This window comes from Crinia signifera, chromosome 3, assembly GCF_055691185.1.
Source record: "Crinia signifera chromosome 3, ASM5569118v1, whole genome shotgun sequence".
Taxonomy (NCBI): Eukaryota; Metazoa; Chordata; class Amphibia; order Anura; family Myobatrachidae; genus Crinia; species Crinia signifera.
The window spans coordinates 232,935,875-232,951,570 of record NC_139219.1 but is presented as its reverse complement, the minus strand read 5'-3'; the positions used below and the strand labels follow the sequence as shown (position 1 = coordinate 232,951,570).

The 15,696-nt window shown below is 43.9% G+C and overlaps 1 protein-coding gene across 4 annotated transcripts in view; it reads right to left on the bottom strand.

Moving 5' to 3' along the window:
* The window catches only part of MCF2L2 (MCF.2 cell line derived transforming sequence-like 2), a 316,747-nt gene extending 308,476 nt beyond the window's left edge, over positions 1-8,271 (bottom strand). For 3 of the 4 annotated variants that reach the window (XM_083177640.1, XM_083177642.1, XM_083177643.1), the window contains exon 1: positions 7,859-8,270. In XM_083177640.1, coding sequence (XP_083033766.1) covers positions 7,859-7,937 — 79 coding nt within the window. In that variant the 5' untranslated portion in view covers positions 7,938-8,270. Of the gene's footprint in view, positions 1-7,858 lie in introns of all 4 variants that reach the window. The other variant, XM_083177641.1, reaches the window with a different exon arrangement.
* Between the last annotated feature and the right edge of the window lie 7,425 nt (positions 8,272-15,696).

Sequence of the window (15,696 nt, the reverse complement as noted above, 5' to 3'; positions counted from 1 at the left end):
AATTGTGAGATTATATCTAGAACAATGGGAAGAGTATGGGTCGGGTTTTTCAAAAAGAGTAGCATATCATCTGTAAATAATGCAACTGCAAATAATAATGGGGACAACGGGCATTCCTGCCTTGTTCCTCTTTGAATTAAAACCAAGGCAAGAAAGAATAACTATTAAATACAATTTGGGTGGTAGGATTTGTATATAGTAATTTGATATAACCAATAAATGTATTAGGTATCCCAAATGTGCACAATCAAAGAAATAGGTAATCCCAATGTGGAAGCATTATTTTCAGTCTAACTGCCAATATCTTTGTCAACATTTAGTAGTCGTTATTTAGTAAACAAAAAGGACGGTAAGTGCCCGGCTCAGCCTAATCTCTACATGGTTTAGGAAGTACTAATATGCCCCATACACACGGTGCGATTCTGATTAGCTTTTTATTTGATTTTGACTATAAAGTCAAAACTAATCAAAATCGAATAGACATCAAACGTTTTTCAGCCACATTCGATGCCGATTCGATCACGATCTTCGGCTCCCCAGCATCGGAGTCGAATAGAAAAATAGACTGTGCAGGCCAGACTATATAGTACAGATCTGTACTTCATAGTCAAAATCTAATGCGTATTACTTGCCGTATGATTCAATCCAGATTGAATAGGGATTGAATAGCAAGGCAATCGCGCAGTGTGTACACCCATTAAAAGAGTTGCCAAATTAAAATGTATTGGAATATATATTGTAGAGAGGAGTTAATATAGGTGTTATTTTAGAGGCCAGAATTTAGTAGAATTCTGCAGGGAATCCATCTGGGCCCGGAGCCTTTCCTCATTTGGGTTTGCTCCTAACTTTAAATCATCATCATCATCATCATCATCAGTGCTTCATTGTATTCAGTAGATGTGTTCTCATCTCATAGTGAGGAAGTGTTTGAGGTTCTCCTTTAAATGTGTTTCCTTTCAAATGCTTCAGTTACCATGCTAAAGAGCTATACTGTACGTCATATTTTCCTCAATTATCTATAATGTACCCATGACAACCAATGTAAAATGTCAATGTGCGGAGGACAAAACCACAGAAAATAAAAATGATATTTTAAATGAATATATATATATATATATATATATATATACAGTACAGTATATACACACACACACTACTTTTGACACGAGAAACATCTATTGACTTTGCCAATAAATACTGCTACATGAGTGCTGTTTTGTTTCCTTTGAAGAGAGTGGTCTTTTATTTTTATGTGTATATATATATATATATATACATATATATACATACATGTTGAAGAATAGGCGGCACTCACGGGATTTTCTTTGAGTGAAAAGGTGCAAAAGTGCAAAATTTATTCACAGCAACTACCCGACATGTTTCGGGCCTCAGCCCGTCCTCATGGATCGCTGAGGACGGGCTGAGGACCGAAACATGTTGGGTTGTTGCGGTGAATAAATTTTGCACTTTTGCACCTTTTCACTTGAAGAAAATCCTGTGAGTGCCGCCTATTCTTCCACATGTACTAGGAAAGGACGCCAATCCTTTTAAGGAAGGCACCGGGTGATTGCACTGTATTCAGCAGCAGAGTGCCGGGCAGCATTGGATTTATATATATATATATATATATATATGTATATATATATATATATATATATATATATATATATATATATATATGTATATAGTCTATTGTTCTGCCACTCACATTAGGATTAGAGGAAATTGCTGGGCTGACAATCCAAATAGAGGGCTTTGTCCACTGGATGTATAAGAACAAGAAGCGGAGTCACTCACCAGTCTCAAAGCAATTCAAAGGATTTTATCAGACAGCATCGACATTTCGGTCCACCTCTGGGACCTTTATCAATTTCCCTTTTTCTCCCTTCACACTTTTAAACATTAAGTCCACAATTGCACATGGTATTGCTTGTTTACAATTCAGAGTTAAAAATGTACTTTGGCGCATTAAGCTGCACCCCTCCACCTTCCCTCTGCCCCAGATCTGCTCAGTGTATGAAAAACGGGGCAGATTCCATGCACTAATAAGACTAGCAGACATTACCGCCAGTGCTGCTACCAGACTGCTGTGCAGTTTCTGCCCCCCACCTGACAGCTCAAATAGACCCTGCTCAGCTACTTAGAGCTCCTGCAGCTCAGACATGCGCCCCAGTTAGAGGTTGACCACTGACACTGCATCCCATTCTGCAGCAGAGCCCCAGAGCTCCGTACAGCTGCAGCAGGACGAGCGCACGTGGACCGCAGTACAAGCCGGAGAACCGGCCACCCGCGCCACACCTCTGCTTGCAATGCTACGGCTGGGGACTAGGAGTTGGGGCATACAAAGGCAGCAGAAAAGCTGCTTACCTTCTGGACCTGAGGTGCAGCTGCAGTGGTGATCACAGCAAAGACCTCCATACACAGGCCCTGATTCATCCTTCCCTGTCTCTGCAGATAAGTCACCCAGAGACACGGACCCCTCTTCTATAATAAGAGAAGGGTCTACTCCTGAGGTATATAAAAAATTGAAGGAAAAACAATTTTTTTCTCCCTCCATACTCGAAATTGCTACAAATGAACCGGTTCTTCTTTCATCCTACTACAAACGCCCAACCTCGCTATAAAATTTATTGTATTTTATGTACATGCAACATTTTAGGTTTCAGGTTAGCACACACCGCACCAATTATTATTACTTATCTCTCTGAAGTCCCACGTCAGAGCTGCAGCAGCGGTTAAAAATAAAAATAAAAATCACTGGATTCTGTCTCCAGGGCATGGCGAGCACCATGTTTCCAGAAACCCTAACATTGCCAGAGTCTACTGTACTGTGAAGAGGAGGAGGTTCACCCAAAGTCTGCACACTGGCCCCCTCCTCTGTTAAAACACCCCCGATAGCGCCATTGTATGGCTGCATTGTGCAGCGTTTACGGGTGACACAAAATGATGGCTCTTTGACTGGCTGTTCGGCAGGGAACACATTGTGTACATGGCCTTAGGGTTAACATTATGAATAGAATTACACTAAAAAGACAGTGTTGACATTTCAACAATGCTTACGTACTGTAACATGCATGATTACAAACATATCAACATTCCCATGCCAACTTAGGACCTTATTCTGGTCCACACTCAAAGATGCGAAATTAGCAGCTTTGCATGTGGTTTAAATGTCGCCCACCACCCGCGTGACAAGCTGCCCCATCGCACGCTGAGTTCTCCCACACACGCACGAGTGGATGTTTAGCATAAACGCCCATTCGCAGCTTGTGTGCGGGGAGGAAATCATTTGAATGATTTCTACAGTGCTCACAGATGAGGGTGCCCGCAGATGTAAGACACCTCACTGGTAAGGGAAACAGGTGGGCAGCTGACATACGCTGACGTCAGCTGCCCGCCACCTTCACCCGCGTCATGGGTGCATCTACATGGGAAGGCCCAGCGTTTTCATGGGAACGTCCTGAAACACTGGGCGTTCCCATAGGCGCAGTCTGTCGCCGCCACCCCATGCCCACACTGCTAGGTGCAAACGGGATGGCTAACAAGCAGTGCCATAAAGGCAAGTAAGCTTAGGGGTCCTGTGGAGTACTTACCTGATACTGAATTGAGGGGTAGATGTATGAAGCAGTAATAAGGGAGGAGAAGTGATAAAGTGCCTGGTACTTTATCACCGGCCAATCAGCTCCTAACTTTCCCCTTTTTTAAACCCAGCCTGTAACTCAACAGTCAGGAGCTGATTGGTCGGTGATAAAGTACCAGCACTTTATCACTTCTCCTCCCTTATCACTGCTTCATACATCTAGCCCTAAGTTTGCAAATTTGAATGTATTTAGATAATAATTGTAAGGATTACTGAAGCAAGTGATAAGAAAGTGCAAGAGAAGGTTACAAGTGGCGCAATCACTAAGGGGGCTTGTCGCATGATGGGCCATCGCAGACTGTACCAGGTGATCACACACTGGGACCTGATCAATTCCCTCTTACTGTCAGGAACCACCTGTTAATGACTCCACCCACTGTGTAGTGAGCAGTTATAATGCTGCCACTACCAGACTCCTCCCACATGGCACCTGGAACCACATTTACTTGACAAAGCTCCTTCCTTTGGCGCCTCAATACCACTTATTGCTATGTATAAAGCGATCAGTGACGTGCGGTGGGGGCTGTGAATGGAGAGGCACTGTCACAGCCCCTTCCGCCCCCCCCCCCCCCCCCCCCACACACACACACACAGACACACCTGGCTGCCGCCGACACTGGGTGCCCCTATCCAGCAGCAGCCAGCACCTGTCCCCTGCTACCACCTCCATCCCCACCCGCTGACCCCCCTGCACCTGTCCACAGCAACCATCCGCCGCCTCCTCCTCCATCCCCGCCCGCCGAAAAGAATATATACACACCGGGCAGGGGACTCACCAGGCATACAGGAAGGGAGCCAGGGCAGAGGTCACAGGGGAGGGGGGAGCAAGCGCGGCACTGTCAGAACCTTAAATGACAGGGGCTGCTGTGATTGGACAGCAGCTGGATCAGCTGTCCAATCACAGAAGCCCCTGTCAATTAGGCACTTCTAGAAGTGCCGCTTTTGGTGTTAATTTTAATGGGGGCTTTTTTAGCCCACTGTTAAGACCCGCACCAAGCCCTGCCCCCCGCTTCATGCCCTTGCAGTTCTGTGTGGGAGGCACGCTTATCGGTGCCTCCCAAACTAGGTTAAATAATTCAAACTAGTAAAATAATATAAAGAAAATACTTATGACACAGAACATGTGTCATAGGTATATTCTTTGTATTATTTTAAAGCAAAATGACAGGGGAAGCACTGCCTCCCCTGACTGCACGTCCCTGAAACCGATACGCTGCTGACACACCTCCTGACTGATGTCGCTGGTTCCAAACTGCTTACTGAACATAGACCAGGCCTTTGCAATGGCAGCTGGCAGAGCGCCGAGCTTGGAGACGCTGGGCTCATACCAGGACAGGCCCAGAATGGGACTACTTATGTTGTATTCCAGTTGGTAGCAGGATGAAGAAAACATAGTTTTGAAGGCAAATATGTTTATTTGCCGAATATAAGTGCCAACTACTTAAGTGCATGAGATGTGCTTGCTTGGCGCAAATGTATGTTTAACACTACTGCCAGCATCCCGATACAGAAGCACCCCAGAAGAGTTCCAGTAAGTATACTTGGCTTACCCATGCCATCCTCCCAATCCTCCCTCGCCAGAGCCCTACCCCTAACCATCCCCCGCAGCCTAATACTAACGACGTAGTTCACAAACATTTCCTGCTGGCCTGGCAGGGTTGTGTATTATTATATGGACAGTGTCAAGATAAATAGACTCCCTATTTGGGGTCAAAAGGTCGACATGCAGTAGGTCCACAGGATCAAAAGGTTGACATATGAAATGGTCTACATGAGTTTTTCAAATTTTTTGTGTCAATCTCGACAACTGTTGACATGGACCCCCAATTAGTGTAATCCATCCAGTTTTCAGAGAGGAATGGAGGAGCTCTGGGAAAATGGCTGCTTGGAGCAATTGGGGACTGGGAGAAGAAAAACCTTTGAAAATATTATCTTAAGTGGTAATGCAGCTTTAGATGGAAAGGACTAGAATCTTTCATAAGTTTCCCTCATATCATGATATTTTCCTGTGGCATTTAATTTGTGGTCTTCCAGCGACCCCTATCTTCTCATTCTCTAGTATAATGATGTGCGTTACAGTTGTTACCACCCTTAAACTCAGATATAATGCTTCAAAGACAGAACAATTGGTAATTCTACTACCAGATATATGGGCAGAAACCATTTTTAAGAAAAAGGTCTGTCATTAGTAAGTAGGGTCATACAAGCAGGTAAAAGATAGATCAAATAAAAGAGGGGAGTTAACAGTTCCACAAGTCTGAATTCAATGAAAGTGCCCATTGTCGCAGCTCACACGGCACATAAAGGTTACACCCCACTGTACCTGATAATAAGCAGCTTCCAAGAGGTGAGCCATCTGCGAGCTGTCTCGGATTGCATACAATGTACTGTGATAGTGCGGTGGGTTGCTGACCTGACTGAAAAATTACCTTGTTCTACACCTCTGGAACTTCTCCGATCCATCCTCCCTCTCAATTTATGCTGACTTACTGTACTACATACTGTCCCTAAACCAATTCTATACAATACGTATATTTTCTGGACCAACAATTGGTCCCATTCACCAGTTTCAGTACAGCCTCTGAGATAAGGTAGGACCAATTATGTTCTCAGGGTTGTCATCAGAAACTGTGGGGCCCAGGACTAACAAAATCGGCAGGGCCTTCCTTCCCTTTCATAAACAGCTTGAATGCCTGGTGAAACCTCTGGTGTCTGCAGCACAGGTTGCACTACTAAGGGAAATGTAAACTTTGTTTATGAAAAATTATACTTTATAAACACTAGGTTGGGCCCCCTTTCTGTCTAGACCCTGCAGAGGGCCCAAATATAATTATGATAGATACACATACTTATAGGGCCATATTCAGATGTGGTTCGAGAAAATCACCATTTGAAATAATTTCTTGTGTTCTCTGAACTCTTGGCCTGCTTTTGTAACTTGACTGAAGTTATTAGTAAGCGCCTTTCTGTCCACCGCTACTGACATCCGCATGAGGTAGTACACAACAGAGAACCTGCTAATATAATCATGCAATGGCTGCCAATGAATTAAATGGGAATTGTAGAAAATGAGGGGTATCTGCAGTTCACAGAATATGTTCAATATCAAATTTGCTCCAAAACAATGTGGGCCCTTATCTGAAGGCTTTTGTTCAATATTTTGTGAGAGTAAAAATAATACTTTATCACCACATAACACAATTCAAGACTCCAAAGAACCAGACAGCGACACATTACGGGAAAAAATTGCACATACAAATAGAGAGCCATACATACAAGGTTGATGAAGGAAGTAGAGGGGTAAGGAGAACGTATGTCTCGCTGTAGTAGAGGGCCATGAAGAGTCAATATGGGCTAGTGGGTCCTGGGAGTGGATACAGGAGTTCGAGCAGTGTCACATGGGGATGGGATAAACTGTAGTGCAGACGTTGGATCTGAGAAGGTGCTTCACGGATTTAAGGTTGGGCATGGGGAAGAGTTTTTTCGTCAAGCACGGTGGAGAGAGCCTTAAAGTGGGGATAAGCATGGGAGAAGTTTTCCAGAGGTGAATACAAAAGGGGATGCTACATCTGTGTCAGTCAAAGACATGTAATAAAGGATGAGTGTCTTGTAAGAAGGTCAGAGATGATGGTAGGGCTTTGCAGGTGACAAGTAGGAAATGAAGGCAGCAGGTTTGGAGCAGACATAGGGGAAGATTGCCCTTGCCGCAGCCTACAGGATGGACTGTAGAGGGGAAAGATGGATGAGCTGAGGCCAGATGGAAAGAGGCTGCATTCCAGAATTCTGCACATAAGTTAGAACATGGCAACCAGGCAACAGACACATGTTGTATTATTAATCTATAGCCCATCACATAGATTAGTATGTCATTTTCATATGTGGATTTTGTGGTGTTAAATGAATGTAATGAATCACACATGCATGAAGCATTACATGTCAGTCACACCTCCAGTAAGGCTATTACTGCAATAAAGATACATACTAGTAAATACCATTCTTTGCAATGTATACAACTGCAATATGATGCAATGCTAAACAATAGCATACTCCCCAATCAGACATCAGGTCACTATATACATGCAGCTGATCTGAACTGAAATACTTGTATTAAAGTATATATGCATGCGGGTGTAATAAATGCAGTATACAGGGAGCCAATACAATGCACAATTATACATCGCTGTCTGCAATCAGCACATCTGGACCCAGATCTCTTACCGACATGAGTGATGACCGTGGAGAGTCGCTGCGTTAGCTCGTGATGTGACATCTCTTCTTCCTTAAGCCAAAACAGCATTTCCCAGATCAGGCTACTGTCCCCGGCCGCCCAGGCTGCAGTGTACCGGCGCTGTGTGCGGATACAAAGCCTTCACTAGCAGCAGCAGCAGCAGCAGTGCCACTCCCAGCTCTCCCATCCACCTGTCACTAGGCAACGTGCGCGGCCAGCGGCGCCGGCTCACAGCCTCACACACACCCTGCTGCTCTGCGCGGCTGGGAACGCTACAGTGTTGCTTCTGCTGCTGGGGTATACTCAGTCCGGCCCCGGGGCTCTGCTGTGTGTGTAGCTAGTCACACCTGGCGGTGCTGCTGCTGCTGCTGCTGATGCGGCGTCCCCTGTCCTCTTACCCCCACTCTCACATCATCAGTGCTGCAGCGCATGGGCGCCGGCTCTGTAACCTGCTGCTGGTGCTTCCTCCCGGGGCTACGAGAGGGAAGGAGCTGCTGCTGATGTAGCAAAAATCCCGGACTGATGGCATCTGCAAAGCCCGGGGCATGAGGGGACCATAATCCATATTATAGCAGCAGGGTGTGTTTCTGTCTTCACTTACATCCGGAGGATCTACTGTATAAAGGAGCCATCACCCAACCATTGTTCTCTAAGGTGACCTATTGCGCTATCCATAGTAGTGGTCAGTGCTGCAAATCTAGCAAATGCAGCCGGAGACATACAGTGCATACATGCTGAGATCTAGCAGAGGGATTTCCATTAAATAACAAAAATGTATACTTCAGTATGTTGATAGTTGGTAATGTAATGAAATCCACATTATCAGACTGGTGCATATTTGCGCAGCTTGCTGATTCCTCACCATGATAAAAGGGAGGCAGAGGATGCAGAGCAGCTGCTGCCTGTGATTACATATCCATCCATCACCCCTGGGGCCTGTCCATCCCAGTGACTTACAAGAAAACTGTTAATAATAATGGGACATACCAAAATTAACCATTGTCCCAGATGATAAATAAATCAAGAGAAATGGTGAAAAGCAACCCTGAAATACTGTCTGCTAAACAGCTCTTATTTATTACATAATCAGTTTCCTGAACCTGTCTTGGGCCAAAATCTTCTTTCTAGAAAAGTTTTATTTTAAAATAAAAAAGATTTGAATGTTTTATTTAAGGAATGTTAGAATATGTTCTAATTCCTTTGCCCATAATAGTCTCAATCCCAGAAACCTCAGCGTCAGATGTATTTAGCAGGCTACTCACCAGGGCCTCTGTTGTTTACTGCCTGGATCTCATAAGAGGAGAGGTGAAAGACCAGACACATGAAATATAAATGAACCAGAAGCTACATCTTCCAAAGTACTATTATGGAATATTTACTAAAAAAAAATAAAGTACAAACCAGTGTGATTAAAAATATCTAAAAATGTTAAATAGTGTGCAAAACGCACGTGTTATATAAAAGGGAAGGCTAATGTTATGTTACTGCTTAATGAGGCAATAAATTGCATTTAAAAGGAAGGCCTGCAAAGTCCTTGGCCAATATTAAACTGTCCTGAAAGGCACCAACACCAGCTGCTATAATTAATATAGGGACTCTGACGTTTATGATGGACATATTCTGTGATTGGAGGGTCGCCACACCTGGGTTTCAGATAGACGTCTAATCTGTCATCCCTTTTCTACTATGGCACCATGGCAGTTTTCTGGCGTTATGTGTTTTGCATATTTCACTAATCCTGTCAATCAAGACACAACATAAGAAGTAGTACATCAGCATTTCATACAACTTAATGAAATTGGGGTCTAAGTAAAGCAAAAAAAAAAGCAACTGTGCAAAATCGTGCTGCACTTCACATGGGGCAGATGTAACGTGCAGAGAGTGTTGACTGCCAAACGTCTTACAATGTATTGTCCAATCTGGCTGGTTATGACAAAAATCTGGTAATGGATGGGAACAAATGACAGTTGCTAATTTGCTACAGAACACTGGAAAACAGTCAAAAATTGTTAATCAGATAAATTGGTTAAATACATTTATTTAACCAAGCCAACCATAATGACCCCCTAAGTGCACAGAGAAGGCTGGAAGCCGTGATCACCCCTACCGTGACGTGCAATGGGGTGCCTCCAAAATAGAATCGTTCAGGGTTGGAGGGTTACAGTTAGGCTTTGGAGGGGGTTGGGCATTATAGAGAAGGATAGGATTTGTGTTCATGAAAATATACTTACCAGAACACTAGAGGACTGCAATTCAGACCCAAAATTGACAGTGCTATGACTGCCGGAACCCAGAAGACGCCGGAGACAACTCATCATTACTCAATGTCTACATGAAGAATGTCAACATGGTTAACATGGTCAACTTTGTCATTAGGAGCATGTTTACGTTTTCATATTGACAATACAACAGTCGACATTTTAGTAAATAGATTTTAGCTGAAAGATCATGGTAAGACATTCAGGAGCAGAGGTAATAACTGTAAATAGCAGCCTGTGAGTGGTTTATGGAGATGGAGCATGTCAGTGGTAGTAGGTAATGCAGTGGTGGGATTCAAATAAATTAACAGGCTCTAATGACCAATTAAAGTATACCAAAACATATACCGATAGGTAGTTTAATAATTCATGCATTAAATACTCATAAAGAACATTATGCTGCTGAACCATAATGCTAATGCCCATTACACATAAAGCCACATGCCAATTACACATAAGGCCACGCACCTCAATGGGCATTACACATTGCACGCTATTTTGAACTCTCCCGCTGGACTGCGAACCAATAGGAGCTTGCGGTCCAGCAGCCAATAAGGAACCACCACTGACCCCCTGATTGACTGCTTGACCGCAAGCTCCTATTAGGTATCGGTTCTGAAGAACTGGGGCGAACCGGATGAATCCCAAATCTGCTTAGGTTTCAATAAATAATATAAGCTGTCAAACGGCGGGATGCTCTAAAATTAAAACGGGGAAAAAAATCTCATTCACAGGGTTTTTACTGCATTTTTGTATGCTCTAATGTCCCTCCGTCTGGGCAGCGCTGCGGAGGATATCCCCAGCTTTTGCTAGCAATACCCTATAGAAGCCTATGGGCTACTCTCCGCTGAGTGAGGGATGTGTCTCAGACCCAGAAGTCCAGCGCTGGAGCCGCATTACACTCTTATCGAAAGAGCTAGTAATCGCATATGTAAGTGCATATGCAATTATAAAGAATGCATTACCCGGCAGAGTGGAGCGATGTAGGGCAGCAGATGTTAGCGTATCCCACCCTTCCCTTATTCTAGAACCACCCTTCACCAACCACCTGATCCTTTAAACCATTCAGGATTTGTTCTCCACAAAGCATACCCAACCATACTAATCCATTCCCACTCCACCCCACACACAATTATCTCATTACACAATACACAAGACATTTCCAGTCAGGTCGCATCCACTTCATTCACCCTACCACATTCACTCTCCACCACCACTCTCTAAGCCCCCTCCCTACCTTATTATCTCCACCAGATTTAACACCTACATTCCACCAGGCAGGGCCGCTGACAGGAGGGTGCTGTGGGTACAGCTGTAACGGGCCCCGGCCTCTGGCGGGGGGGGGGGGGGGAGGGGGGTCGGACTGAAGGTCAGTCCCGGGCCCCAAAATTACTAGTGGTGGCCTTGCCACCAGGGCTGTAACTAGGTGTGCGCAGCGGTGCTTTGACCACAGCGCATCTACACTGTAGGCACACACCTAGTCTGCAGAAGGAGCAGATGCTTCTTCTCAGCGCTGCACTGTGCTGTGTTTTCCAGCTGGCAGATCGTCAGTCCTTCAGTTCAGTAACAGTGCCAGCTGTGCCAGTGAGTCGAGCACCGAGTCTGCAACACAGAGGGGGACCGTCAAACTAATGCTGATAGGCGGTCCCCCTCTGTGTCCTAGATTGAGTGTAAGCCTATTCTGCGTAACTCAGCCAATTACACAAGAAGTGGTCATCATCAAAATGCATCAGAATATGTCCCAGTTGCTATTTAGTCAAATGTGTCATATTTGGTCCACAGTATAAACTTTTACATTGTGTGCAGATATATACACCAGTCGCCATTATTTCCAACTATGGGGGTTATTCTGATTCACTCTGAAAGGCACAATCACTCTTTTTTTTTTTTTTGAAAATATGTTTATTGAAGATTTTTTCATATTAAACATGAACATAAACAATGTTGAGCATAACGGGTACAGTAACTGCGTTTGAACATAATATACAATAATTGGCATCTCATCCAGCGTTGCATATAGTACAATCAGTTTGGGTATAACCCAATCAACTAGAGATGGAAGAACGTAATTAAATATTGGGTAACAATACGTATTCCAAGTAAAGGAAAACCATCCCAAAACATTGTCCAAAACTCAACATAAGATATGACATTAAACACTTGCCCCGACATGAGGGGCACATAGAGAGACAAGGGAGAGAGAGGGGGAGGGGGAGGTGGGAGGGACATAGGAAAAGTAGAAACGTCTAAAGAGTTTAGTCAGTCTATTCAAACAATATATCTCTATTTCGGGCAGATGGATAAAGGGATTATTCCATATACAAATCTGTTCGATACGAGTCAGGGGGGAATGAAGTATGAGGTTAGGGTTCATCGGCTATGCTGCGGAGTAAAGCCCAGGATGTAGAATCAAATAGCATCATCATTTTCTGTTGTTGGTCCGCCTCCAGTGAGTCTATTAATGGGCCCCATTTTTTGTAAAAGCGTGGAACATACAATCACTCTCTAATGGACAAAACCATGTGCACTGCAGGTGGGGCTGATGTAACGTGCAGAGAGAGTTAGATTTGGGTGGGGGTGTACTTCAAACTGATATCTATAGTGCAGCATAAAAATAAAGAAGCCAGTATTTACCCTGCACAGCAACAACACCAAAATCTAACTCTGCACATGTTACATCAGCCCCATCAGGATCAACCACAGGTAGCTTTTGCACATGCGCAAACAGGATTTTTTGCTTATGCGCAAACATATCAATACCTTGTCCATCCAATTCTTTTCATGGGGTGGTAAGTTACTATCGTATCAAAAGTTTAGATGGTGGAAGGCCAGCCATCATTTGATGGTAGGCTTCCGATTTCCATCTCTACTCCTGATGGTGCTTGAACATTCCACTGCAGTACCCCCAGATGCTGAAGATCTTGCTTTTCCAAGCAATAGTGCTAGACCTGTAAGGAGAGTGCAGCATGAATGTTTTCAAAAGTAGCATGTTAATATAATTTACTTATATATTTTATTTATTAGTTAAAATCAAAATCATTTTTTTCCCTGCAAAAAGTAATGTGGACTGTGTCTACTGAGATCGCTTGATGGGTTCCTCCTCTACCTCCATTTCCAGATATGCCCCAGAGCTTTTTGGAAAATGTAGATTTCTCTTCTCAATGGGGCAATAAGGAAATGGAGCATGACCAGGCACAGACCAGAATCAAGAGACACCACAGTGATAACTGGACACGTGGAGATATAATATTTGAGATCTTCAGCCATTATATTCCATTTACATTTATTTCTAATAATCAAGACTAACCATACCCCACTGCCAAGACACTTCTGTATCCCGCCCCAGCATTTTCTTAGAAACAATGGTAAAAACACATTGCCCATCCCATGGAGAATTGCCGGTTTTTAGATTATGTCTTTTGCTGGCAGCGGAGGAGGCTGCATTGGTGGTTTCCAGGAGGTCTCCCCTGAGGCAGGGGCACACGGGCCACCGACATCATGTTTTTTTAAATTGAGAGTAAGGGCTGGTAGATCATCTGGTCATTTCACAGGTTCACCACCATCATCAGCCCCAATGGGGTGAAAGGAACATGGGGCACACTGAAATAATGGGAGGGAGGTGCAGACATCAGCCACTGCTGCTATGGAACCGGTCCTCAGCTGTACGGGTGTGGTATAATACCCCGACAGTCGGGATTCCGAGAGTCAGTACTCCGAGGGGAGCGCAATGAAGCCCCTTGCGGGCTCGCTGCGCTCGCCACCTATTTTATTCTCCCTCTATTGGGGTCGTGGACCCCAACGAGGGAGCAGTCGGGATTCCGACGTGGGAGTACTGACTGTCGGAATCCCGACTGTCGGGGAGCCTTCCGGCACCCAGCTGTACTATCCCTATTTTCCAGGAGCAGTCCCAGGTTTTAATGAGCTGCATCTGAGGTGGCAGTTTTGGGTGTTATTTACATAGCGTAGATGTAGCCCAGAGCGTAGATGTAGTACAGAGAATATATGGCTACTCACATCAGTCCCTGCCCCAAAGGAGCCAACACTCCCAATATTCCCTACCACATGTACACTCTTACACACTAGTTTTAATTTTTTTGTCAGAAGTCAACCTTCCAGTATGTTTTTGAATTATAGGAGGAGACCAGAGCACCTGAAAGAGAGGACATACAAATCCACACATATAATCCATGACCGGGAATTCAATTTATGTCCTCAATGTTGTGAGGCCGTAAAGCTAACCATTACATTAAGGGGGTAATTCAGGTTGGTTTGCAAGAGCAAACTCCTTCTTTACTGGACAAAACCATGTGCAGGTGGGGCTGAAGTAACATGTGCAGAGAGAGTTAGATTCAGGGCCTTATTCAGATCTGATTGCAGTACAAATTTGTTCTCAAAATGGGAAAAACCAATGTGCAGGGGTGGCAGATGTAACATGTATAGAGAGTTAGATTTGTGTGAGTTATTTTGGTTCTGTGCAGGGTAAATACTGGCTGCATTATTTTTACACTGCAATGTAGATTTCAGTTTCAACACACCCCACCCAAAGTTAACTCTCTCTGCACATGTTACATCTGCCCCACCTGCAGTGCACATGGTTTTGCCCATTTTGAGAACAAATTTGTACTGCGATCAGATCTGAATAAGGGCCTCAATTTGAACACACCCCACCCAAATATAACTCTCTGCACATGTTAATTCAGCCCCACCTGCAGTGCACATGGTTTTGTCCATTAAAGTAGTTTGCTTTTGCATACCAACCTGAATCACCCCTGTGCCAACTAGTTAATATTACAAATGATATACAGCCTGCAACAGTATGTCCCTACACTAACCATTTATTTATTGTGCACAGGCAGATTAAATTAACTATGCCACACATATATCAGGCACTTCACTTATGAGTAAAGAGCATAGTTCCCCTAATATCTGCTCCTAAGGAATGATCATGTAGTTGCCCTAAAAAATAGATAAAACACAAGAGTAATGCTGTTAAATATCTATAAATTCTTCCTTATGCGCCAAAGGAAATGATAGATAACTCTGTACCATATAGGTTGGTCTACTCAAGAAGCACAGACAATGGGCGGTATTCAATGACGCAGAATCGCCAAGTTTTATGGCGATTCTGTGTTTTTTTCGTGTGTGCCGGCGATTTTTGGAGCTGAAAAAGCGAATCACCCTATTCAACGACCTCTATTCGCCGATGACGACCGGTGAATGAAGCACCAATCGGCAAATGTTATTCTCTACAAATCGCCGGTTTTTGTCTATAGGAATTTTCATGGGGATTCGCCGGTAGTCGACGGGAATCACCATGAATCGCCAAAAGTGTATTCAATGAGAGGTTGGCGATTCTTATTTCTTGTTTCATATCGCCGTTCCTCACCGAGTGTCCCTCGTCATCTTTTTATGGTGAACTTTTATAGGAACCTGTGAAATAATTGGTTTTAAGTGTTCAATTTAACTCTGCAAGTGTAATGTATTATTATTTGCTGCCCTTGTGTGATGTGATGGTCGTAGAAGTGCTATACAAATATATATTTAATTTTTTCTGGTATTTTTTTTTTCTC